At 46.6% G+C, this 26,898-nt stretch overlaps 1 protein-coding gene across 2 annotated transcripts; it reads right to left on the bottom strand.

The window, feature by feature from the left end:
* Positions 1–1,778: 1,778 nt before the first annotated feature.
* cetn2 (centrin, EF-hand protein, 2) lies at positions 1,779–26,898 on the bottom strand. Of its 2 annotated transcripts, XM_085996876.1 has the most exons (7): positions 26,133–26,898; positions 15,286–15,444; positions 14,340–14,468; positions 13,629–13,766; positions 11,146–11,224; positions 10,737–10,799; positions 1,779–2,175 (listed from the first exon to the last, which is right to left on the bottom strand). In XM_085996876.1, exons 1-7 carry the CDS (start codon positions 26,142–26,144, stop codon positions 2,135–2,137), a joined length of 621 nt encoding a protein of 206 aa, XP_085853002.1. In that variant the 5' UTR covers positions 26,145–26,898; the 3' UTR covers positions 1,779–2,134. The 2 variants fall into 2 exon arrangements, with proteins under 2 accessions (XP_085853002.1, XP_085853010.1); XM_085996884.1 differs by lacking the exons at positions 1,779–2,175; positions 10,737–10,799 and having other exon boundaries at positions 10,858–11,224; positions 26,133–26,893.

Genomic DNA, 26,898 nt, shown 5'->3' with positions numbered 1-26,898 from the left:
AATGCAGCAAGTAATGTAATACTTAGTCAAAGGGAATCCATGGCCGGGATTTCACCGGCGCTGAGGACGGGATCGGAGGCGGGTCAGCTGTGAAATTTGATATGATTGACAGCAGGTCGGGATCCCGCTGTCAACCTGCCTCCACGCTAGTCTCCCAGGTGTTGGGTCTGTCAGCACTGAACAGACCAGACACCAAGCGGCGGGGGAGGCAATTTAGATCATTAGCTGGATTGTTAAGAGGCAATTAAGTATTATTTTAAGCTTACCTTTAGATTTTGAGAGGTCGCCAATGGTTTCCTCGCTGCTTGGGGATCACGTCAGGTAAGGAGGTCGGGTGTTGTGTCAGCATGGGATGATTTACCAACTGGACAGCTGCAAATGATTTATAAAAGCTCCCATTTCTTAGCTGTTCACTTTCCAAGGTTAGAAGCTGTTGCTTACTGCATTTGGAAGACAGATTGAGCTTTATGCAGCATGCAAGTGTTTGGAGCAAGCTCTCTATCCTGTGTCACCTCAGCAGAACAACCTCTCTCACTATTGACAGATCGCTTCTGTCATCTCAACCTCACCTGCCATCTATTCCATCAGCATCGGTGCCCTTGGGGAAAAAAAAAAAAAAAAAAATCACACCTTGGTCCTCAGAATCCCACCACGATCAGCCCCAACGTCAATATCCACCTTCTCCACAATCAACTGATGCTGCACAGGACATCAGCATCCGACAACATTGTTGCCTGGGACGTCAGGGATGGCTTCGCCATGGCCGGCTTCACCATGGCCAGATTTACTTCACTTGACGCCGCATACCCTGGCTGCCACATGATGTGCCAGGTTGGCACCACCCACACCAACACCATAAAGCATCCCTACAATGCCCAAGCCATTCCTTTCACTCACCATTGTGGGAGGGGTACCGTTATGTCTCACCATTCACTGCAACTCACTAAGCCACTTCCAAAGGTGCACACAAATCTGTCCAAGAACGCAAAATGTTGAACAGCACATTAACAGAAACTTAATAGCGAAAACACCCTAGTGCCGATCCTTGTGTGTTGTTAGTTGGTATGATTGCACTAGGATGAGGGCGAGTGTGAGGGGTGGCTAGTGAGATGGGGATGTGATAATGTAGATAGAGAGGGATGGGTGGAGGTGCAAGGTAAGTTGGTGTGAGTAAGGATGTGCAGGAGTAGGGTAGGGAAGGTAGAGTGATGGGGATGTGATGAGTGGCACAGCAGGATGAGGTCAAGTGTGGCTTTGCAGTAACGTTTCGTGGTCTACTGAGATAATTGAAAGGTTTGCGCCATTGCATCCTGGTCCTGACGACATCCCTGCTTGGGTCCTCCTGTGCAATCTGGCTGCGATGGTCTCTTCCGCCCATTGGAAGGGAAGTCATATGGAGGGAGTCATGGGAGAGCCTGGGTGCAGCCGTGCACCTCTGTGTAGTGCTGGTCGGTGTTTGCAGCACCTCAATGCTGTAGAACACTGCCAGCACAACTGTCAAAGTAAATTTGGATATGGGCTCTTTAAAGCTGATGACACTTCCTTTTAATTGGCCGGGATCCTCGCTGGGCGGGCTTAACAAGCCTAATCATTGTAAAATCACTTCAACAGACTGGGATGGAGCAGGCAGCGGGCTGGGACTGCGCTACTGACCCCGGCCACCCCGGACCCGCCTCAGTAGACAAAATCACAGCCCATGTTTCTTCTGGAATTAAAACAATGCCTGTTATACAAGTTTAATGCCCCTGGCTACAGAACACACAAAGGCCTTTTGCAACTGCAGTACTTGCCTTTTTATTAGGAGATTAAAAAGGTGCAGGGTAAAAATATGAAAAATACTTATTACAGTTGAATAAAAGTGAAAATATAATTACCAGATATTATTACACTGTTTATGTAACTATTTTAGAAAGCCTGTAATTTTAACAAATTTCTTGCAACAAATTATGAGAGAAGGAAAGCTAGACGCTATATCCTTAACTTAAAACGGGATTACAATTAATTGGATTTTACAAAATACATAAATAATGACTATCTATTACAAAGTATACACCCAAGTTTCATTGTCCAATTTAGGATGAATAAGTGCACTGTTCTTGGCAGGATGCAATGCAGATAGTTCTACCCGTGATATTCATCCTCTCTCGGCCATCCATCGTGGTGTAGTGAGATTTCCTATCAAAAGGTATAATCTTCATTCTTTGAATGTAGTTCAGCGTCCAGTAAAATTTCCACCATCCAATGACAGAAATATACTTTGGGCACAAACCCTTTAAGAAATTTGTGTCATTACACAATCATCTTGTTTGGGTGGTATCCCTCACTCCATTGTATACAAGGTCTCCGTCTAGACTGCACGCTTGGTTCTTTGACCAGATAAGGTAATCAAAAAACTGAAGTTGGTACATGGAATCTAAATGTGCACACAAAGCACCTGCAAGTGAACCAGATAAGAGAACCAAGGGACCAACAGAGATAGGGAGCTTTGTTTGTGGTGGCTGATGAATAATCAAAGGAGAAAGACTATACCAACAGTACATCATTTAGTATCCTCCTTCAGGCAGTCAACCTCTACACACAAATAGTTACATTAAAATAATAAAGAATGTGTGTGGGGGGCAGGGGTCATATATCAAGGCTAACTTGGAGCAAAGCAGTTCCAAAGTGCTTTTCATCCAAGTGGTCATCAATAGTGCTGAGTACATTGTCCTCAGTATTCTTACTTCTCTATAAAAAGCTGAAGCTGTGATCAACAACAAACTGGTACTTCATTCAATGGATGGTTGGTGAGATGGCAGGTTATATTCTGGCACTGGTTTCCCGAAGTAAATTAAATTCATATGATTTTTGGTAAGAACAATGGATGTGATCTTATGACTGCCCCGTATGAATACCAAATAAGATATGGTAGGCATGCTAACACGGCATGACATTCATTATAACCCTATGAACTGAAATGAGGGTTGTGGGGGGGGTAATGCTTTTAAAAAGTAAGAAAATTAATCTTGAGAAACCATAGGTTCAAACAATTCGACCTCTATTTTCTCAGAACAAGATTCAAATCATAGGTAGAATTTAATTGGCAAATGAGGAGTTTGACTTTGCAGATGCCTTTCATGAACCTCAACATAAATCAGATGTTCCCAATTAAAATTTCTCAAAGGCAGATGGTAAACCAAGAATCTACCTGGACAGTTGATGGCTTAGGTGAGAGATCCTCATTAATAGCATCAAGATAGACTAGTTAGGATGACACACCTTATTAGACTAGTTAGGATAACACACCTTATGTGATTCCTACATTAATTGAGATTGATGAGATTCCTACATTACAACAGTGACTACACTTAAAAAGTATTTCATTGGCTGTAAAGCGCTATATAAATGCAAGTTATTTTCCTTTGTGTTCTTGACACCAACAGACAAATCGTTTCCACAAACCATTACAAACCCTCAAGCCTTCTATAATGCTGGAAAGCATTCAGTTGAATTAAAGATACTTTGCTTAAGCTTGGCCTTTGAATTGGAGATTGCCATTTGGAGTCTTATCTAACTTGCCGTGTTAATGCGTCTTGACCAAATGGGATTTGCAGGGATCAATCAATTTCCCTAATAAAACGGTCAAAGAAACTAGAAGTGGCAGAAGTTTGGAGGTATCTTGATAGAGGAAAAGAAGAATGGCAAAATGGCGAAAAGATGGTCACTCCCCGCCACCACCCCAAATCAGTAGCAGGAGTGTGACTATGAGGTCGTAGATACAGTGCCGTAAATGTTTCACTAAACCTGATTCAGTCAGGAAAGGTCAGCAGACAGCAATATTTACCCAAATCCTGCAATGCGCCCCCTCTGACTCTCTAGTCAATCCTACTCCATTCACAGCACTCCTCACCCCCACATCACTTTCATCAACACCAATTGGACCAGTTTGATTCACCTCCACCCACTCTCATTACACATCCTGAAATGGCACCATGACCGCTTTCCTCAAAGGCATACCATTCCCACTCCCAATGCCCGATTTTCACTTTCACCACCATATGCACTGCATCCATCGGATTTATATATTCCCAAGTCACTCATAGATCTGCCATACACCCCTTGCAGGGGAAGAGACTTCAAAATGCCAGGGAGAGGGCCAGGACCAGTGCAGGGCCACTGGGGCTGGTTGAGTGACCCCGGCAGAGAAGGCATTAGAAATCAGCGGCATCTCTAGCAACTTGAGCATCGGAGATAACAAGATTGGTGGACCAGGATGACTGGTTTATTCTTGCAGACCCACAACTCCCACAAAGCAACTTCGCCCTCAGTGGACTTCAACAACTCTGATCAACTGTTGTGCATATCAACACTTTCAAAGTACCATTACTAAATCACTTTATTCTCACCTCCAGGGCCATTACATGAAAACCACAATCACCTACCTGTAGAGTACGAAAACTCCGCAGAGGACTGATACCGTACTGGCATAGACCTGTTAGGCCAAATGGCCTGGTTCTGTACTGTAAATTCTATGTAATTCTGAGGATGCACCATCACAGGATACATGCGTTGCAGGTACCAGCGCAGATCCCAGCACATCGGTTAGGCCTCTTCGGTAGATGTACAGGACCTGGTGACTCTCATGGCATAAGTGAGCAGGAGCAGACAGTGATGGCATGGACAGCTGAGGAGAGTACATTTCCTCCAAGCTCTGTTCAACAGGACAGAGATGCAGAACCCAGGGGACCAACAATTAAAACAAGAATGCTTGAGGCACAGCAGCAATTGTGCGAGGTATTGATGTCCTGCCAGGCACACTGTCCACAATGGCAGAGAGGATGGAGGAGTCCAATTCCACCATACGTAATGTCGCAGGGTTTCTGCACTCCGCAATGTACCATGGAACGTGTGGCCACCTCCATGGAAACAGTAGCTGGGCACTCACATGAATAACTGCTACCAGCCATTGTGGCCAGCCTCCAGACTCATACTGTCGCTGTGCAGACTCTGGGTGTGAGGGTCTGTTCCAGAATCAACAAGTTGGTGGACAGACTAGATCGGGGGGTTCCAAGGTGTCACTGATCCACTCCATTCTGCTCTCCCGCAGACAGGTAGAACTGATGTCGCGCTGCTCCAGGGGAGAGAGGATGGTGGAACAGGCGAAGCAAGTGCAGACCTTTCTCAGGACATCTGCACGTCTCATCCATTTCCACCCCCTCAACCAATACCAGACATGGTGCCTTAAGTCCAGCTGGACCAGACTGCCCCTGCACGAGTGCAGGAGAAACAGTCAGTGGCAGGGCCTTAACAGGCTCCAGCACCTAGAGTCGTCAGCTGCGAGCAGCTCCAGGAGACTGAGAAAGTACACAGCAGCCTGCCACCACATCTGTTGAAGCCATATAGAAGTGGCAGAGATAGAAAGAGAAAGACTAAATAGATCACAGAGGGATAGCACATGGGTGTTTCATTATTTTGTTTTTTTATGATTTCACTTTTGGAGCATATGAAAACAATTGTCACTCAAACCATTCCTGTGTGCACCATGATTAAATGGCAACTTCACTGTCTGATTTTCATTTCATAGGTGTGGAAGGTGGAGATATGTCTTGGCAGTCACAACCTGGAGGACATGAAAGCAGTGGATTAAGGGTTCCAGGACTGTTTGTGTAAGGGGGTATGGTTGCATGAGAGTGGTCGAGGTGACACCTGTCTAACTGAATCGATGAGCTAGAAGAAAATCCCTTGTATCACAGGCAGCAAGATGCTGGCCGTACTCTGGCTCACTCACCATTCTGTTCTTCATCAGAAGAAGAATCCTCAGCGCCTTCTTCCTCCTGCACCTCCAGTCCTCTTTGCCGAGTAATAGAATCATAGAATGGTTACAGCCAGAAGGAGGCCATTCAGCCCGTCAAGCCCGTGCCGGCTCTCTGCAAGAGCACTTCAGCTAGTCCAACTCCCCCGCAAATTTTTTTCCTTCAGGTACCTATCCAATTCCCTTTTGAAAGCCATGATCGAGTCTGCCTCCACCACCCTTTCAGGCAGTGCATTCCAGATGATAACCACTTGCTGCGTTTTTCCTCATGTCGCCTTTGGTTCTTCTGCCAATCACCTTAAATCTGTGTTCTCGACCCTTCTACCAATGGGAACAGTTTCTCTCCATCTACTCTGTCTAAACCCCTCATGATTTTGAAAATCTCTCCTCAACCTTCTCTACTCTAAGGAGAACAACCCCAGCTTCTCCAGTCTATCCATGTAACTAAAGTCCCTCATCCCTGGAACCATTCTTGTAAATTTTTTCTGCACCCTCTCGAAGGCCTTCACATCCTTCCTAAAGTGCAGTGCCCAGAATTGGAAACAATACTCCAGTTGAGGCCGAACCAGTGTTGGATAAAGGTTCAGCATAACTTCCTTGTTGTTCAAAATGCAGAATGCCACAATGATTCTGGAGACCCAGCCTGCCAAATACTGGAGCGAGCCTCCAGGCCTGTCAAGGCACCTAAACCACAACCTGAGCTTTCCAATGGCCTGTTCGACCACCTCGTGGTCATGTGGCTGCTGTTATACCTCTCCTGCTGTTGAGTGATGGGGTTACTGTGGCATTCATGGTCTCCGAAAGCACTGCCCCTCAGAGAGGTCAACAAAGCTGAGCCTCTGTCTGTACACCCTATTAGGTGGGTAGGGCCTGCTTCCTGCATGGCCCCTATGTTGCTGTCTTCTTTGCTGCCAACCTGCAGCTCCCTCCTCAGCACAACCTTGCTGCCAGTGCTCCTCTTCCTCCTCTTCTTCAGTTCAATGCAGTACAGCTGTAGCAGCATCCATCATCAACTTCTCCTTTTCCAAGTGTAGAGTATCAAAGTCACAATCCCAAATAATCTATTCTCACAAAACCGTAGCCCACAATGAACCGAGGAAGCACGTGTGAGTGCAGCAGTTTATTTTAGATCACGTCTCCATAATTTTAAGCACATTTGTAAATGAGACTAATCCTGCCACTGTTGCCCTGGTGACTTTGCCGGCCCGCACGGACCCTATGCTGCAGCAGTTAAATTTAATTTAGATGCCAATTACATCATAGGACCCCGGTTTAAATATATTGATGAGACGCCTGCCTCTCCATAGGAAGAGACTCCTCGGCCCCGACAATCACCGCAGTTACTATCGCGGGAGCCGGGAATGCAGCGGGTTGAAGGCGGGTTGCTCGCTTTCAAAATTTAGCCCTTCATCTGACCCTATCCCACCCATTGGTGGGGGGTTAAAATCGAGGCCTACATGTTTATTTCTGAACAAAAGAACCATGTGTGCTCGAGAATAATCTATTCTCATTTGTATATTATTCCAAGTCCATTAGCACATACCCCAGTTATTAAACCCCCTCAGCTTCATTCTCTGCATAGGACAAAGCTTTTCCTTACTGGTAATTTTGTGTAGAGTTTGTACATGGACAACCACTGACTATATAACACAAGAAAGGCAAAAAAGGTCATTTGGCACACAAAGCCCCCTGCTTCTGTAAAGGTAATTGCGCAAAGCTCCAGAATATCTACCCATCAACACATTTTCAATATTGAAATCTTGTCAGTTAGTTTCCACAAAAGACACTTTCTTGGTCACAGAACCTTGCATGTTCCATATCGTATCTGGTTAGGAATGGGATTGAAACCTGTAGGGCTAAGTGTGGAGAGAGATAATTAAATAGTCTAGGGAACATTGGGCTAAAAATTGAGTCGCGCCCCTAATGGGGTGCTAACTTTGCCAGGGCGCTAAAATTAGCGCTCCGCAACGGAAATTGAGTGGTAGCGCCCCAAGAGAGAAGCGGGACGCTACTGGAAGCGTCCCACCTCCCTCTTGGGGCACTGCGAGGGAATATTGCAGGTCTTCCTCCCCTTCTTAAAGGGGAGGGGCCTTGCGAAGCACAACCCGGGGCCTAGCTGGGCCCCTGGGGATCGGGACTGCCGGCAAAAGAGCCCAGTACTCGAGAAGTGCCAGGCTCATGGAGCGCAGCCGGCACTCCGCGGGGGGGGGGGGGGGGGGGTGGGTGGGGGGGGTCAGGAGGCCGGGGACGGGAGCAAAGGCAGGTGCTGGCAGGTGGCCAGCAACAAAAATGGCCGCCTGGCACCTCACCTTTAAATAGTGCCTCCCCAGCCGCAGGTAGGCCCCCCTGACCCCGTCGGACATGGCATCCGGCAGTAAGTCAGGGGGCGCTACCGAAGATCGCAGCTGGGGCGCTGCGCACGGCGATGACGTAATCACCGGCGGCGCGCTACCGGTTACCGCCGCCACTAACCTCCTGCTGAATTTCGCGGGAGGCGCTGGCGGCGCCGCGCCCGGGTGCTAGTTGCTTTGCGCCCTGTTAGCGCCCTCTTAGGGGAGGCGCAAAAGAAACCGAATTTTTCCCCTATTTTATTTTATTTATGGGTTGTGGGCATCGCTGGCAAGGCCAGGATTTATTGCCCATCCCTAGTTGCCCTTGAGAAGGTGGTGGTGAGCTGCCTTCTTGAACCGCTGCAGTCCGTGAGGTGAAGTTACTTCCACATCCTGTGAACTAATAAAAAAAAAACTCCCACAGTGCTGTTAGGGAGGAAGTTCCAGGATTTTGACCCAGCGACGATGAAGGAATGGCAATATATTTCCAAGTCAGGATGGTGAGAGACTTGGAGGGGAACTAGGAGGTTATGGTGTTCCCATGCACCTGCTGCCCTTGTCCTTCTAGGTGGTAGAGGTCAAGGGTTTGGGAGGTGCTGCCGAAGAAGCCTCGGCAAGTTGCTGCATTGCCTCTTGTAGATGGTACACATTGCAGCCATGGTGTGCCGGTGGTGGAGGGAGTGAATGTTTAAGGTGGTGGATGGGGTGCCAATCAAGAGGGCTGCTTTGTCCTGTGATGTTGGAGCTGCACACATCCAGGCAAGTGGAGAGTATTCCATTACACTCCTGACTTGTGCCTTGTAGATGGTGGAAAGGCTTTGGGGAGTAAGGTGGTGAGACACTCGCTGCAAAATACCCAGCCTCTGACTTGACAGTATTTTTGTGGCTGGTCCAGTTAAGTTTCTGGTCAATGGTGACCCCCAGGATGTTGATGGTGAGGGATTCGGCAATGGTATGCCATTGAATGTCATAGGGAAGTGACTAGACTCTTGCTTGTTGGAGATGATCATTGCCTAGCACTTGGGTGGCGCAAATGTTATTTGCCACTTATCAGCCCAAGCCTGAAAGTTGTCCAGGTCTTGTTGCATGCAGGCACGGGCTGCTTCATTATCTGAGGAGTTACAAATGGAACTGAACACTGTGCAATCATTAGCGAACATCTCCACTTCTAATCTTATGATGCAGGAAGGTCATTGATGAAGCAGCTGAAGATGGTTGGGCCTAGGACACTACCCTGAGGCACACCTGCAGTGATGTCCTGGGGCTGAGATGATTGGCCTGCAACAACCACAATCATCTTCCTTTGTGCTAGGTATGACTCCAGCCAGTGGAGAGATTTTCCCGATTCCCATTGACTTCAATTTTACATGGGCTCCTTGATGCCACACTTGGTCAAATGCTGCCGTAATGTCAAGGGCAGTCACTCTCACCTCACATCTAGAATTCAGCTCTTTTGTCCATGTTTGGACTAAAGCTGTAATAAGGTCTGGAGCCAAGTGGTCCTGGCGGAACCCAAACTGAGCATTGGTGAGTAAGTGTTGCTTGATAGCACTGTTGGCGACATGATAACTAATTCAGTTTATCCAGTTCTTTTTTAAACTTAGAATTCCTGGGATTTCATCTATAAAATACAGGATAAAAAGAATGAAATGCCTTGCTAATTTGCCCAGGGTCAGTTTAAAGAACTCACGGTTGGGCCCTGATATTTACCGGGGGGGGGGGGGGGGAAGAGTTATGGACGGGAAACCAGATGCCTGCAGATATTAACAGGATTGACAGGCTGGCTGCCTGTCAGGCGGGAAGCCCTGTGGCACAAGGAGCAGAGAGTAGGTAGAGAAGGAGAGCAATTGCGGTCGGCGGGGGGGGGGGGGGGGGGGGGGGGGGCGGGGATTTTAAAAAATCACAGGGGGCGGGGTAGAGATTAGAGATGGGGAGGCGGTGGTGGGGAAATCAGCGATCGTGGAGCTGGATGCAGGTAAGCTTGTTGGGCCTGGTGGAAACACTCCTGCTCCTCCTGGCCCACCAGCAGTGCTGTAAATGCACTTACCTTATGGATCAGGCCCATCTCGCCTCCTTTTACCTGCCGGGTTTCCCGAGGCCCGGGAAACCCGGCCGAAATGGGTTAAAATGAAAAAGCTTGTAAAAATGGAGGCACGCAGCCTCCTTAAATGCTTTTACCGACTGATCTGCCTCCTGAGCGCAGATTGGTCACCCGCCCATGTCCTGACTCCTTTAAAACTGGAAGTGTGTGGGTTCGAGGCGGGTTGGGGTCAGGTTTGACATTTTTCAAATTTTAACTTCTCACTTGACCCATTATTGGGGGTTAAAATTACCCCCTTATCCTCACTTGCTTAGCCATTTTCAACTGTAATACAGGCAACTTGCCTGTCTATCAACTATGTCAAAGAATCTTCAGTAATCTCTAAATAGGTTTAATCCAACTTGTTCTGTAAAATGCATTCCCTAATAAGTCCCTGTGCAGCCTCTACTGACCAAGTGCTCTTATGCATTTATTCCAACTTCCTGCGGTTTCTTTAAATATGCAGAGTATAAATGAATCTCAGAGCTAGAAATCTAAACCAGCTCCATGAAAAGTTAAAGTATACTAAACATACCTAAGTTTGAACAATACCAATAGGTTTCTTCAGATGGCAGATGAGGTCTTGCAGAGGTGAAAGCTGTTTCACAAAAAGGCAATGAATGGTATTAAGGCGTCATGTTTACAATAGCCCCAAATAAAAGTGAAATACACCTTTTTAATATCACTTTTATATCCCAGTTAGGTAACTATAATCTCCAATAATGGCATTTCTCTCACCTATGAGAAAGAAAAACACAATTTACTTAAGTAACCTGGCTCCTTCTTTTGTATGCAGTGAAAGTCATTAAGTATTCTCTTCCATACATACACACATCCTCAGGTTACGATTGCCTTTATCCACTGTCCGGCTATTCAATAAGCGTGCATTAGAGCAAAAGAGTGAAACAGAAGTGACATGCGTGAAAGAGTACATTAGTACAAACTTGTCTTTTTCATGATTCGAAGGAACTCTTGTTCGTTCACTTCCCCATCACCATCTCGATCTGCTTCATCGATCATTTCCTGTGTACGGACAGGGAAAAAGATGAGGCAGACATTCAAAAATAATGCCAAAAAAATAGGTTTAGTTGCAATTTTTACTACTGTTAACGTAAAATTATAAGTGAAGCTGTCTGGTGTTATAATAGAAATAAGGAGTTGAAAAGCTAAACTCAAATCAATTTACCCTTCCCTGATCCATAAGAATCTTTACTATGGAGTTAGAGCAACATAACCAAAGTGTTCCGACCCCCAAAGAGTCCCTGGAATGCCTAACTGCAGTAAGAGTTCTTCTTGTTGCAAAATATTAAGTAGAGTTTGCTGTTAAAAGTTCTTAAGCATATTTTTCAAGAGACTGATTTTATATCCCATTTTTCCTCTTTTTCTTTTGTACAGATTCACGTGGCCATACACCTCTTTCAGCGATAACAGCTGGCAGGCAACAGGCTATGTCGCCATCTTAGCTGAGCTTCTACTAATTTCTAGGAAGTGTAACCAGGGAATCACCTGCATTGTTACCTCTGGGGTCCCCCAAGGATCTATCCTGTTCCCCCTCCTATTTCTCACCTACATGCTGCCCCTTGGCGGCAACATCTGAAAACACAGCTTCAGTTTCCACATGTACACTGACGACACCCAGCTCTACCTCAATACCACTTCTCTCGACCCCTCCACGGTCTCTAAATTGACAGACTGCTTGTCCGACATACAGTTCTGGATGAGCAAAAATTAAATATTGGGAAGACCAAAGCCATTGTTTTCGGTCCCCGCCACAAACTCCGTTCTCTAGCCACCGACTCCATCCCTCTCCCTAACATCTGTCTGAGGCTGAACCACACTGTTCACAACCTTGGTGTCATATTTGACCCGGAAATGAGCTTCCGACCACATATCCGCAGCATAACAAAAACCGCCTACTTCCACCTCCATTACATCGCCCGTCTCCGCCCTTGCCTCGGCTCATCCGCTGCTGAAACCCTCATCCATGCCTTTGTTACCTCTAGACTTGACTATTCTAACGCACTCCTGGCTGGCCTCCCACATTCCACTCTACGTAAACTTGAGGTCATCCAAAACTCGGCTGCCCGTGTCTGAAATCGCACCAAGTCCCGTTCACCCATCATCCCTGTGCTCGCTGACCTACATTGGCTCCCAGTTAAGCAGTGCCTCGATTTCAAAATTCTCATCCTTGTTTTCAAATCCCGCCATGGCCTCGCCCTTTCCTATCTCTGCAATCTCCTTCAGCCCCACAACCACCCCCCACCCGAGATATCTGCACTCCTCTAATTCTGCCCTCGAGCATCCCTGCTCATCCCTTGCCTAATAACAACTTGTATTTATATAGCGCCTTTAACATAGTAAAATGTCCCAAGGCGCTGCACAGGAGTATTATAAGACAAAAAAATCTGACACCAAGCCACATAAGGAGAAATTAGGGCAGGTGACCAAAAGCTTGGTCAAAGAGGTAGGTTTTAAGGAGCGTTAAAGGAGGAAAGAGAGGTAGAGAGACAGAGAGGTTTAGGCAGGGAATTCCAGAGCTTAGGGCCTAGGCAACAGAAGGCACGGCCACCAATGGTTGAGCGATTATAATCAGGGATGCTCAAGAGGGCAGAATTCGAGGAGCGCAGATATCTCGGGGGGTTGTGGGGCTGAAGGAGATTACAGAGATAGGGAGGGGTGAGTCCATGAAGGGATTTGAAAACAAGGATGAGAATTTTGAAATCGAGGCGCTGCTTAACCAGGAGCCAATGTAGGTCAGTGAGCACAGGAGTGATGGGCGAATGGGACTTGGTGCGAGTTCCTTCCAAGGCAAAATATATCCTTTGGTGCAGTGCCCAGAACTGTACACAGTACTCCAGGTGTGGTCTAACCAAGACTTTGTATAGCTGTAGCAAAACTTCCTCCCCTTTATATTCTAGCCCTCTAACACTTCATTAACCTTTTTGATTCATTTTTTTGTATAACGCTATGGAGAGAATTACAGATCCTATGTAGTTAATAAAAACAGAAGACAATTATAATGGTGGCACAGTTATTTCAGAAACTAAAATACTTTAGTCCTCAAAGAGATCAATTCAAATGTTTAAATCCATCTTTTAGATGAGATATTAAACCGGGGACCCGCTGCCTGTTCAGGTACACGCAAAAAAAACACGTGGCACTTTTTCAAAGAAAGTGGGGAGGTCTCCATATGTACTGGTCATCCTACATCCCTCACCCAACATCACCAAAACAGATCAACAGGTTATTCATCTTATTTGCTTTTTGAGAGACCTTGTGTGCAAATTGGCTGCTGCTTTTACCTGTAACAGTGACTGCACTTAAAAAGTGATTCATTGGTTGTAAAGCGCTTTGGGACATCCGGAGGATATAAAAGGTGCTATATAAATGCAAGATCTTTCTTTTATGAAATATGCAACAAACTCACCTGCAACTCTTCATCCGTGAGGTTTTCTCCAAGTTCCTTTGCCACACGTTTCAGGTTTTTGAATGAGATTCGCCCAGTTTCATCATCATCAAACAACCTAAAGGCTTTCAGAATTTCCTCCTTTGTATCTTTCTCAGCCTGAAATAAACAGCCAAATACAACGAGATTCAGTTTGCAATTTTGTGAAATATAGAAATAGTTTCCATGCATCAGTTAAGCTCTCCAGGCATTGTATTGTCACACAAAAGGGAGAACTATGTTAAGATGCTGCTCAAGTGGGATTATCAGTAGACAAACCCAAGCTCAATTGCACTTCTAAATGTTGCAGGCAGTTAGTTTACTGATAAATGAAGGCTAACATCAGGGATGTATACCAAACCCTACATAATTCTATGAACTTGACACTCCTCTCCTACTACACAGAATGGCCCATAACTCAGTGAAGGCTGCGGTGGTGGGGCAGGGTTAACCAGCCACTACATAGATTTCTTTCCATTGAGTCCTCCTGCTGACTCACTGGGATTAATCAGTAGTTTGTAGAGGATAAGAGATAGCAAGTAGGGAAGAAATTGCACACCTTCTACATTGGGGGTTTCTAGCATATAGTGCGAAAGCAAAACCCAGGCCTACAGATGAGATGTTTAGCTCCTTTCACCATGAAATATTTTTTAGAAAGGAACGCAACAAAGTCTATTTCGCTTTAAAAATTACCATCTTTTGCGTGATCACAGCCAAAAATTCATTAAAGTCGATCTTCCCAGTGCCTTCCTTATCAATTTCTGCAATCATCTTCTTTATTTCTTCTTTCTTGGGTTCAAATCCCAAAGCTCTCATGGCAACCTGGAAAAGAAAATAAATTGAAAAGCTATATATTTGTTGTGGTCAATTGAAGATTGAAAAACAAGTGGCTGTTAGGGGTTTCTATATACACAACACACCTTTGCCAAGTGGATTCATTCAACAAATTGAAACTTAAAACATCTTTCTACTGGTAGAAGGAAAAGTGTGCACAGTAACTGAGAAAAATCAGGTTCTTGTTGATTCACCATCCTCATGAAACATAACTGGAAAGTCACATAATTCATTTGTGTAGATCAAAAATAGATGTAGAACTGGTAATGTGTTACTGCTGATGTAAAATATAAGGCATTCAGTTCAGCATTATTCTGTATATGTGTTTGAGAAAACTCACCACAGATATGAAATGTTCATTTGTAAATTAAACTTTGTATAGAAGCAGTAAGCAACCCTGGTACAAATTACAAAGTAGTTACAGCACAGAAACACGCCACTCGACCCAACAGGTCCATGCCAATGTTTATGCTTCACACGAGCCTCCTCCCATCCCTTTTCATCTAACCCCATCCAGATATCCTTCTATATCTTTCTCCCTCATGTGCTTATCTTGCTTCCCCTTGATTTCACAGTTGCCCAGACATACCACAGTACTGATATTCAGTTAGTGAGTGACAATTTAAGGGAAGTCAGGGCATTACTTGAGACGCAAAAATGTTTGTTACAGGCAATGTTCAAGAAGACTGCTACTACAAAAAACAAAGACCCACCAATTGTTATGAGCACTGATAGTTTTCTAGCTACAGCAAGGTCAAGGGACATCAACATACTGAAATCATTTAACTGCTAGAGTAGCCTATACCTTTAATTCTTTGACATCAATAGATCCAGCACCATCTGTATCAAACAGGTCAAATGCTTCTCTTATTTCCTGCTTTTGTTCTTCAGTAATTTCTGGTTTTGGTCCAGGCTTCTTCCTTTGTACTGTTGCACTCAAAGATGTTTTTTTATAGACAGAGGTCTGCAACATTGGAAACATAATCATTTTTTTTAAAGAAACTGAATTTTCTATAAATACTTCTCAATGGAAGCATGTTTCTTTGCAAATTTCAACAACAACTTGCATTTATATAGTGCCTTTAACATAGAAAAACATCCCAAGGCACCAGTGACAAAGAATGGGAAAATGGATACCAAGCCACAGAAAGATCAAGAGGGGTGATGAAAAGCTCAGTCAAAGATGGGATTTTAAGGAGGGTCTTAAAGGAGAAGAGGCAGTGGAAGGTTTGAGAGGAAATTCCAGAATCTGGGGCCTCAGTAACGAAGGGGGAGGAGATCCACAAAAGGCCAAAATCAGAGGAATGGAGGGTTTGGGAGGGAGGGTTGTTGGGTTGGAGGAGGTTACAAAAAAAAGGAGCAAGACCATGGAGATATTTAAACTATGATGAGAGTTTAAAATTTGAGGCATTTAGGAACCAGAAGCCAATGTAAATCATCAAGGGGAACGGGTGAGCAGTACTTGATCTGGGATAGTATTCGGGCAACAGAGGTTTGGATGAGCTGAAGTTTTCCCTCAATCAACATCACCAAAAAAAATGTAACTGGTCATTATCACATTGCTGTTTGTGGGAGCTTGCCGTGCGCAAACTGGCTGCCGCATTTCCTACATTACAACAGTGACTACACTTTTTTTTAAAAAGCACTTAATTTGGGATGTCCAGTGGTCATGAAAGGGGCTATATAAATGCAAGTCTTTCTTTCTTTCTTGAGGGTGGAGAATGGGAGGCTGGCCAGGAGTGCATTGGAATAGTTGAATCAAGAGGTGACAAGGGCCACGAATGAGGGTTCCAGTAGCTGATGGGCTGAGATATGGGCAGAGACAGACAATGTTACAGAGGCAGAAGTAGGTGGTCTTTGTGATGTAAAGAATATGGGGTCAGAAACTCAGCTCACGGTTGAACTTGACACAGAGGGTGTGAATAGTATAGTTCAACCCGAGACAGTGGCCAGGGAAGCAGATGGAGTCAGTGGCAAAGGTAAGAGTTTATGTTCATCTTGGCATTTTCAAATTTTCATAGTCATATTACTTGAGTTTTTGTAATCTATGTAAAAATCCAGTCAAGTTATCTAGGTACAGAACAATGCTTCTCAAAATACAGGACATGCACAAACATACCTGGAAAGGTAGCATGTGAGGAAATGCTCTCCCCATAATACTTCTCAGCCCACAGGGGAGGTTGGCAAAATTTACAGTTTGTAGTGCAGAAGATTCATTCAAAGAATATAGCTACACTTGAAGGTGTAATGTTGAGTGTAAGATCATACTATATGTGTACTAGAATTCCTTTAAATATAAATAATTTGGGAGTGGGGAGAAAGACACCTTGAAGAGCCTTTCACTGGAAATGGGTGGGATAGAATGATAGTGTATTGCATGTTTCCTCTGGAAGGAACAAGCTTGATGGGCCTATAAGCCTCCCTCCACCCGGTTAACCTTCTCTGCCAATTTCCACCCCTCCCCAACACCCCCCACCTCACGTAAAAGGTGTATCTTTGCTAGGGTATGGTTTCATGTGTGCCAGGCAGTCTCTTGTACCTTGCCCATATGGCTATTATTCATAGAATCATAAAATGATACAGCACAGGAGACCATTCGGCCCATCATGCCTGTGCCGGCTCTTTGGTAGAACTATCCAATTAGTCCCACTCCCTTGCTCTTTCCCCATAGCCCTGTATATTTTTTCCCAAGTATTTATCCAATTCCTTTTTGAAAGTTACTATTGAATCTGCTTCCACCACCCTGTCAGACAGTGCAATCCAGATCATCACAACTCACAGCGTTAAAAAAATTCTCATGTCACCGCTGGTTCTTTTGCCAATCACCTTAAATCTGTGTCCTCTGGTTACTGACCCTTCTGCCACTGGAAACAGTTTCTCTATCAAAATCCTTCATGATTTTGAACACCTCTATCAAATCTCCTCTTAACCTTCTCTGCTCCAAGGAAAACAACCTCAGCCTCTCTAGTCTCTCCACATAACTGAAGTCCCTCATCCCTGGTGCCATTCTAGTAAATTTCTTCTGCAACCTCTCTAAGGCCTTGCCATCCTTCCTAAAGTGTGGTGCCCAGAATTAAACACAATACTCCAGCTGAGACCTAACCAGTGGTTTATAAAGGTGATACGCTATTAATTACTCATAAAAGACGGAGAGTTAGGAGAGTAACTAAAAGGCTTTTATTAACAAAGAACAGAGCATGCCTCTCGTGGTTGACTGGTTTCCAAGAAGGCAGGGGGCTGCAGAGCAGTCACCTTTATACCTGGGCATGTGGGTGGAGCCAGCTGAGGCATGCATAGATACAACAGTGTGCAACAACAACAACGGTGAACAACAATAACAGTGGTTTACCACATTCACCCCTTGTTTAAAATTGAGTCCGGCGGGGTGAAGTGTGCTAAAGGTTCGTGTAAGTAAGTCTATCAGGTGGCCTTGTATGCCGTCCTGATCGTCGTGGTGGCGGCGGTGATGGTGCAGCATCCAACGTTGAATCTGGCGTCTCATTGAGTGGTTGGGTGGTCAATGACGGGTCCTGGGGCTGCGGCATGCCGTCTACAGGGGTTGCGTTGTGGGTAGTGGTGGATGGCAATGGTAGTGTTTCAGGGGCACCCGAAGGTGCGAGGTCTCGTATGGAGACTGTGTCCTCCCGCCCGTCCGGGTACGCCACGTAAGCATACTGGGGGTTGGCGTGGAGGAGGCTCACCCTCTCGACCAGGGGGTCCGTTTTATGGGACCTCACGTGCTTCCGCAGTAGGACGGGTCCTGGAGACGTCAGCCATGTCGGTAGCGAGGTCCCCGATGTGGACTTCCTGGGGAAAGTGAACATTTTTTCATGGGGGGTGGCATTGGTGGCCGTACAAAGCAGTGACCGAATGGAGTGGAGTGCCGCAGGGAGGACCTCCTGCCAGCGAGAGGTCGGAAGGCCCTTAGATTTTAAGTTTAAGAGGACGGCCTTCCAAACCGTCGCGTTCTCTTTCCACCTGGCCGTTCCCCCGGGGGTTGTAGCTGGTGGTTCTGCTTGTAGCAATACCTCTCGTGAGCAGGTACTGACGGAGTTCGTCGCTCAAAGGATGAGCCCCGGTCGCTATGGATATAGCTAGGGAAGCCGAACAAGGCGAAAAGGTCATTCAGACATTTAATGACCGTGGTACTGGTCATGTCTGGGCAAGGGATGGCAAACGGGAATACTCATCAATTATGTTGAGGAAGTACACGTTGTGGTCAGAGGAGGGGAGGGGCCCTTTAAAAATCGACGCTCAGGCGCTCGAAGGGGCGAGTGGCCTTGATCAGGCTTGCTCTGTCTGGCCTATAAAAATGCGGTTTGCACTCGGCACAGATTTGGCAGTTCCTGGTCATGGTCCTGACCTCCTCAATGGAGTAGGGCAGGTTACGGGATTTAATGAAATGGAAGAACCTAGTGACCCCCGGGTGGCAGAGGTCATTGTGGAGGGTCTGCAGTCTATCAACCTGCGCGTTGGCGCATGTACCACGTGATAGGGCATCTGGGGGCTCATTGAGTTTCCCGGGCCGGTACAAGATATCGTAATTGTAGGTGGAGAGTTCAATTCTCCACCTCAAGATCTTGTCGTTCTTGATTTTGCCCCTCTGCTTATTGTTAAACATAAAAGCTACTGAACGCTGGTCAGTGAGCAGGGTAAATCATTTTCCGGCCAGGTAATGCCTCCAATGTCGCACCGCTTCCACAGTGGCCTGGGCCTCCTTTTCGACAGAGGAGTGTCGAATCTCGGGGCCCTGGAGGGTCCTTGAGAAAAAGGCCACGGGTCTCCCCGCCTGGTTAAGGGTTGCAGCTAGGGCGAAGTCGGATGCGTCGCTCTCCACTTGGAAAGGGATGGACTCATCCACTGAGTGCATTGTGGCCTTCGCAATATCTCTTTTTATGAGAGTGAAGGCTGCATATGCCTCTGCTGTCAGTGGGAAGGAGGTGGACTTGATGAGGGGTCTGGCTTTGTCCGCATAGTTGGGCACCCACTGAGCATAGTAAGAGAAAAACCCTAGGCATCTCTTCAGTGCTTTTTGGCAGTGGGGGAGGGGGAGCTCCATAAGGGGGCGCATTCTGTCGGGGTCGCATTCTGTCGGGGTCGGGGCCGATGACTCCGTTCTCCACTACGCAGCCAAGAATGGCGAGGCGCGTGGTGCGAAACATACATTTGTCCTTGTTGTATGTTAGATTCAGCCGCTGGGCCGTACGGAGGAATTTCTCTAGGTTAACGTCATGGTCCTGCTGGTCGTGGCCGCAGATGGTGACGTTGTCTAGATAGGGGAAGGTGGCCTGCAGCGCGTTCTGGTCAACCATTCGGTCCATCTCCCTTTGGAAGACCGAAACCCCGTTGGCGACGCCGAAGGGGACTCGGAGGAAGTGGTAGAGACGACCGTCAGCTTCAAAAGCTGTGTACTGGCGGTCCTCAGCCCTGATGGGGAGCTGGTGGTATGCCGACTTCAGATCAATCGTCGAGAACACCCGGTATTGTGCTATCTGATTGACCATGTCAGATATGCGGGGGAGTGGGTATGTATCTAACTGGGTGTAGCGATTGATCGTCTGGCTGTAGTCAATAACTAGGCGCTGTTTTTCGCCAGTCTTCACTACCACCACTTGTGCTCGCCATGGGCTAGTGCTACCCTCAATAATCCCTTCCTTCAGGAGTCTTGCTACTTCGGATTTAATGAAGCTCCTAGCCCCAGCACTGTACCGCCTGCTTTTGGTAGCGATGGGCTTACAGTCGCGGGTGAGGTTAGCGAAGGGGGGGGGGGGGGGGGGAGGGAGGCTTTAAGCGTGGAGAGGCTGCAAATGGTGCGCAGCGGGCGATTTAAAAGCTGCTGGCTGCAGACTGTGAGTGGGGGGGGGGGGGGGGGAGGGGTCCGCCGTACGCTAATGTGACACTTTTAAGGTGGCACTGAAAATCCAACCCCAGTAGAACGGCAGCGCAGAGATGGGGCAGGACAAGAAGTTTAAAATTTTTGTATTCTGTGCCCCTTACTGAAAGGGTCACTACACAGTAGCCACCGACGTCAGCTGAATGGGATTTGGAAGCCATAGAGATCCGATGGCGCGTTGGCCGGACCGGGAGAGAGTAACTGCGCACCGTGTCGGGGTGGATAAAGCTCTCCGTGCTCCCACTGTCGAAAAGGCAGGTAGTGGCGCGGCCGTTTACTGTAATGTCCATCATGGACCTGGACAGTTGGTGAGGGAGAGATTGGTCCAGCGTCACGGAGGCCAGCGTATGGTCGAGCGAGTCGCTGTGGTCGTCAGACGAGGCGGTGGTCGAGTCCGGGTCACCCGCGATTGGAGTTGCAGGCGTCCAATATGGCGGACAAAATGGCTGCGCCCATGATCCCGATCCCCACGCGGCTGGAGGTGTCCAAGATGGCGGACAAAATAGCTGCGCCCATGATCCCGATCCCCACGCAGCTGGAGGTGTCCAAGATGGCGGACAAGATGGCTGCCCCCACGGTTCACACGCGGCGCTGCTGGCGTTAGCGGTTTTACCTTTGCAGGCGCTGACGTAGTATCCTTTCTTCCCGCAGCCAGAGCAGGTAGCGTTTTTCGCCGGGCAGCGTGCTCTGGGGTGTTTTGCCTGGCCACAAAAGTAACATTTCGGGCCGTTGGACATCGCTGCAGCAGTTGGTGCCGGGGGTGGCGGTCCCATGACCCAAGGTTGCGGCGTCCACGGTGCGGAGCGGTTAGGGGAGAATGCGTCCATATTCCGGTGGGCCGCGTCTAGCGAGAGCGCGAGGGACACTGCCTTCTTCAGGTCGATTTCGCCCTTCTCCAGCAGTCTCTGCCGGGAGTAGTCGGACTTGAGGCCCGCAACGAACGCATCTCGGATAAGTTCCTCCGTGTGTGTCGCGGCCGATACCTCTTTACAATCGCAGGCTCGGCCGAGTATCTGTAGTGCCCGTAGGAATGCCTCCACCGATTCCCCGGACTGCTGTTTGCGGGATCTCAGGAGGTGTCTGGCATAAACCGTATTTACCGGGCGTGTGTCTTGTCCTTTTAGCAGATCGATAGCCGCCGCGTAGGTAGTTGCGTCCTGGATGAGCGTGTAGACTTGGTGGCCCACCTTGGAGGCCAGGGTTTTTAGTTTGTTTCCATCTAGTGTCACGGCTGAGGCTTCCAGGTAAGCTTCGAAGCAACGCAGCCATTGTGCGAACTTGGTAGACGAACCCGCCTCTTGAGGGTCTAGGTCCAGGCATGTTGGTCTGACGGCATGCAGCAGCGCCTGCTGCTCAGCGTTTGGTGCCGACATTTTGTTTTTGTTAATAAAATTGATGCGCTATTAATTACTCATAAAAGACAGAGAGTTAGGAGAGTAACTAAAAGGCTTTTATTAACAAAGAACAGAGCATGCCTCTCGTGGTTGACTGGTTTCCAAGAAGGCAGGGGGCTGCAGAGCAGTCACCTTTATACCTGGGCACGTGGGTGGAGCCAGGGGCGGTGCCAGCTGAGGCATGCATAGATACAACAGTGTGCAACAACAACAACGGTGAACAACAATAACAGTGGTTTACCACAAAAGGTTTAGCAAAACTGCCTTGCTATGGTACTCTAGGCCTCTTAATAAAGCCAAGGACCCTGTATGCTTTTTTAACAGCCTTCTCAACTTGTCCTGCCACCTTCAAAGATTTGTGTACATACACCCCAGGTCTCTGTTCCTACATCCCCTTTAAGCTTGTACCATCTAGTTTATATTGCCTCTCCTCATTCTTCCTACCAAAATGAATCACTTCACACTTCTCGTGTGTGCTCTCAGTGAGTCGTTTGGCATCGCAGCCAAACCGGATCCTAAACGACACACATTTCCAGCAGGGGTGCCTAGATACAATCAGGGGTAGACACTTTGGTCAGTTCTCCCCTCCCTAACACAAAGGCAGCTCCCATAGCCCTGGCTGAGATCAGCACAGACCAGGTGTTGAACCCAGGGCTTTCTTGGTCTGTATAGCTCAGCTACTCCCTGAATATTTGAAGAAGCTCGATCAATAGCTGTTTCTGGTTCCATTGTTGCTTATATTCACTCTTCCCACGTAGCTGCCACACACTCCGCCCCCATAATTTGTTGAAGGGCAAGCTGGAAATAATGTTTTGAACTTCAGGTGAAATCTTTGATATTTTGGTCCACGACCAATATGGGAGATTACAATACCCATATCACAAGCTTACAGTTTTCAATGAACAACCTGCAACATGTTGTCAATAAAAGGCATTTTATAAAAGTTATTTTTTTCTCCTATCCAATTTTTCACACTAATTGCTTCTCCCACAGGCAGTGACTCATGCGAGAGTGCTGCTCCACTTATAGCAGTTACGCATTAGTACCATGCCCTAGACTGAATGTTTTGGGATACTGATGCTATCAACCATCACAGCTAAATCTAACACTTTACCATCACTTTTCCAGCAGGTGATTTCTGGCTAGCAATTGGGGAAGGGGGGTGCAAGGAATTTGGTAGATTTAATTTCCTAGTCTAGGGGATACTGAAGCCCACTGATCCCCAGCTAATATAGGCCAACTTGGAACAAACCAGATCAAACTCTGGATTCTCCTGCAGTGTATGGCCCATTGCCACAACACGACACTTACTCTCTGATTCTTGTGGCAAGTTTTGTGATTCTTGATTTGAGCTGCTGTTCTGCTTGAGGTGGGGCGTGGGTGGGGATATAAACTTTTCTAATAAGCTTGGTTTGTGGCTAACGGAGTTTGTTCTGAAGATACAATTTTTCCAACATGGTACTCAATGCTCACTTCCCTTTGGTTATTACCAGTGGCGCTTTCTGTATCAATGTTTGAGCCTGTTTTTTGCAAAAATTCATCTGCAGCGGAGATCTAATTTGGATCCTATACAATTTCTGTATTGTGCAGGAACATGGAGGGATCTGCTGACTAAGAACCTCTCTCTTTTTTATTCATTCCTGGGATGTGGGCATCGCTGGCAAGGCCAGCATTTATTACCCATTCCTAATTGCCCTTGAGGAAGTGCTGGTGAGCCGCCTTCTTGAACCGCTGCAGTCTGTGTGATAAAGGTACTCCCACAGTGCTATTAGGGAGGGAGTTCCAGGATTTTGACCCAGCGACAATGAAGGAGCGGCGATATATTTCCAAGTCAGGATGGTGTGTAACTTAGAGGGGAATTTGCAGGTGATGGTGTTCCCATGCGCCTGCTGCCCTTGTCCTTCTAGGTGATAGAGGTCGCGGGTTGGGATGTGCTGTCTAAGAAGCCTTGGCGAGTTGCTGCAGTGCATCTTGTAGATGGTACACACTGCAGCCACGGTGTGCCGGAAGAGGAAGTGAATGTTTAAGGTTGTCCTAGATATAGGCATGCAGACTGTTGACTCTCCAACCATTTCATGTAAAAGTTGCAAAGCAAATTTGTCATGATGTTCCTTGCTCAATTGTAGGATCTGGCAGGGCTACCTTGAATGTATGGGCAGCTTGTCAATTGAAATTTGTTAGGGTTCAACACCAAGTATTATCTTTGGATTCCTCCAATTCTATCTCCTTGTCGGGGACTTATTCCTGACTTTTAGCTGGGTGAAAGCAAGTCAGTGAGGTACATTGGCTCAGAACAAGTTCATCATTGGCAGAGGCCTAATTTGAGAAATGAAGTTCAAGAGCTCAAACAATCCAAGAAGCCTAGATGATCTGAGCTGGAGCTGCAAACCCTGCATAATCCTTTTTGATACAGGGCTGCCATCAGATACATGCAGGATGGGCTCTTCAACCTTACAGGTGCCTTCTAGCTGTTTCAGGCAGGGTGAGAAAATGAAGCAAACAAGGCACCCCTACACAAATTCTCCATCAAATGCCCAAACTGTAATATGTATATTTTGATCATGAAAATAAAATGCTAATTATAAAGAATATCAAAATAGTCTTGCAGGGAGCCTTTTGAATCATAAGAAAACCGTCAGATTTATGCACACCAAGAAAAAAAATTCGAGAGATTAGTTTGTTTTTAAGCAGCACAGTGATGGTGATAATGTATCTGCAAGAACAGTCTAAATGTAGCATATCTTGATTGTATGACCACTGTAACATTTTCAGTTCGGCAATAAAATTTGTTAGGGTTCAACATCAAGATCTCTGGATTTCTCCAATTCTATCCCCTTATCAGGGACTAATTCCTCACTTTTGTCTCTGCAATCTAAAGTCCATATAGATTGTTCTTGCAATGAAAAGATAATGGCATTTCCTCTGGGGAGAAAACCCATCCTAATTTGTTATGGTTATTGAATAGAATAGCAGCTTGCATTTATATAGCACCTTTAACATAGTAAAACATCCCAAGGCACTTCACAGGAATGTTATCAGACAAAATTTGACATTGAACCACTGCAGAGGGAGATGGAATCATCTTTCATTCATTCAGCAGCCATCTGGAACCCGAGGCGAGTAGCTGTATGTTATGTACTAATGGGTTTCCTCCGGGTGCTCCGGTTTCCTCCCACAGTCCAAAGATGTGCAGGTTAGGTTGATTGGCTATGATAAATTGACCCTTAGTGTTGGGGGGATTAAATACATGGGGTTACGGGGATAGGGTGGGATATGTGTTGGTGCAGGGGTTACAGGGATCGGGTGGGATATGTGTCGGCCATTTCGGCCGATCGAGCCTGCACCTCTATCTGCACTGTGGGGTTTCTGTGATTCTGTGATCACCTAAGTAACAGTGTTAATAATGGAGGACCAGTGTCAGGTTGCAACATAGACTATAAAAATTAACTGTGCCAGGTGCATAATTTAATATTGAACACTGAATGATATATTCTGTTGTACCATTAATCTATAGAACAACAAATGTGTTATTGTGCTTATGATGATTAACTTCTATTAACCAATACTAATTATTAGTCAGTTTTTGGAGCATAATCTAGCCTGACCCTCCAGTTAACTGTTACAAAAGGTCAATACTAATGGGATTGTTAGAGGCGCCAATTTTGGATGAGCTGTTTAACCGACCCCGTATGCCCTTTCAGGTGGATCCCATAGCATTATTCAAAGAAGGGCAGCGGAGTACTCTCAGTATCCTCGTCAACAGTCTTCCCTCAACCAACGTCTGCAAAAACGGATTCACTAGTTATTCATCTCACTGCTGTTTGTGGGACTTTGCTGTACATAGCAAAACAAGTGATAATGCTTCCTCTGGTAAGCTGTGAGTTAAACTACACTTCAACCAGTCTTATGCTGTGCTCCTGCTGGCAGCAGAACAGTGGTTTAATGTTAATCAGTTTATGTAGGATGATTCAAAGGAAGATAAATTATATGTCATATACAGAACCCTAGATACATATAGCAAATCCTTTTTCCTCGACATGTTGGGGGACAGAACCACACCCAAGACCCTTTGGCCAGCCTGTTAAATAGAATCTACTTTGCCTACATTAATTGCCCTACATCTAACGCTCAACGTCCTCCCACAAAATTAGTTCCTGGCGTTCCAATCCCCCCATTTTCACCTTTGATTCCCAATTCTTCCTCCCACCCACTATTCCTCTTTAATTCTCAAACCCCTTCATTCTCTCATTATTCACTTGCTATTGTCAGCAAGTATCAGTGACCCACTAACAGGAAGCCTCCGGCTTTCCCCTGAATATGTTGATGCACCGGCCAGAACATAGGACCAGAAGGGCCTCTACTCACCTTCGCAGCCATTTCGCACCCTCTGGACAAAGTGTTGAGAGCAGAATTGCAGTGCCTGAGCTATCGTCTGGACAAACACGCCAAAAGGAACCACCATAACAGCCGCTCCACCAATCACAGTCCAGCGACGCTAGCAACCATCATCCAATTCCACCAATGGGGGGAGGGCGGTCGTCAATCATCCTATCCTGGGGCCCGGCTTAAACAATCTTCCACCAATCATACTGCAGGTCCCGCATTCATGTAGCTCCAACAGCGCTGATTGGTTAATACCTCCAGCCTCTTCAGTTTGATTGGTCAATTTTGTGACGCAACCAATCACTGACAGCTCCAACGCGAGCTCCAGTTTTAAAGGTGAAATAAACAGAGAAAATGCTGGAAAGACTTGGCAGGTCAGGCAGCACTTGTGCAGAGGGAAACATAGTTAATCTTTCAGCAGAATTGGAAATGGGACACAGGAGCCGCTGTAATCGGTCAGCCGCGGTAAAATTAACGAGCGGCGATTTAATCACCTCTTTGTAAACAAGGGGCCGACTTTCAATATATCCAAACACATTCAGCCCCTGCCTGGCAAAAATTGAACCTTCTTTGTAAACTCTCCAACATTCCATAAAGTTTCCCCCACCTATTCCATCAAGAACAATAATCTAATAGCAAAATACTGCAGATGCTGGAAATCTGAAATAACAACAGAAAATGCCGGAAATATTCAGCAGGCCAGGCAGCATCCGCGGAGAGACAAACAGAGTTAACGGCCCCGATTTTC

This window comes from Somniosus microcephalus, chromosome 1 (assembly GCF_052327205.1).
Source record: "Somniosus microcephalus isolate GS21.2 chromosome 1, FLI_Smic_1.0, whole genome shotgun sequence".
NCBI lineage: Eukaryota > Metazoa > Chordata > Chondrichthyes > Squaliformes > Somniosidae > Somniosus > Somniosus microcephalus.
Note: the sequence above shows the minus strand (reverse complement) of the source record. Positions and strands in the feature narration are given on the sequence as shown.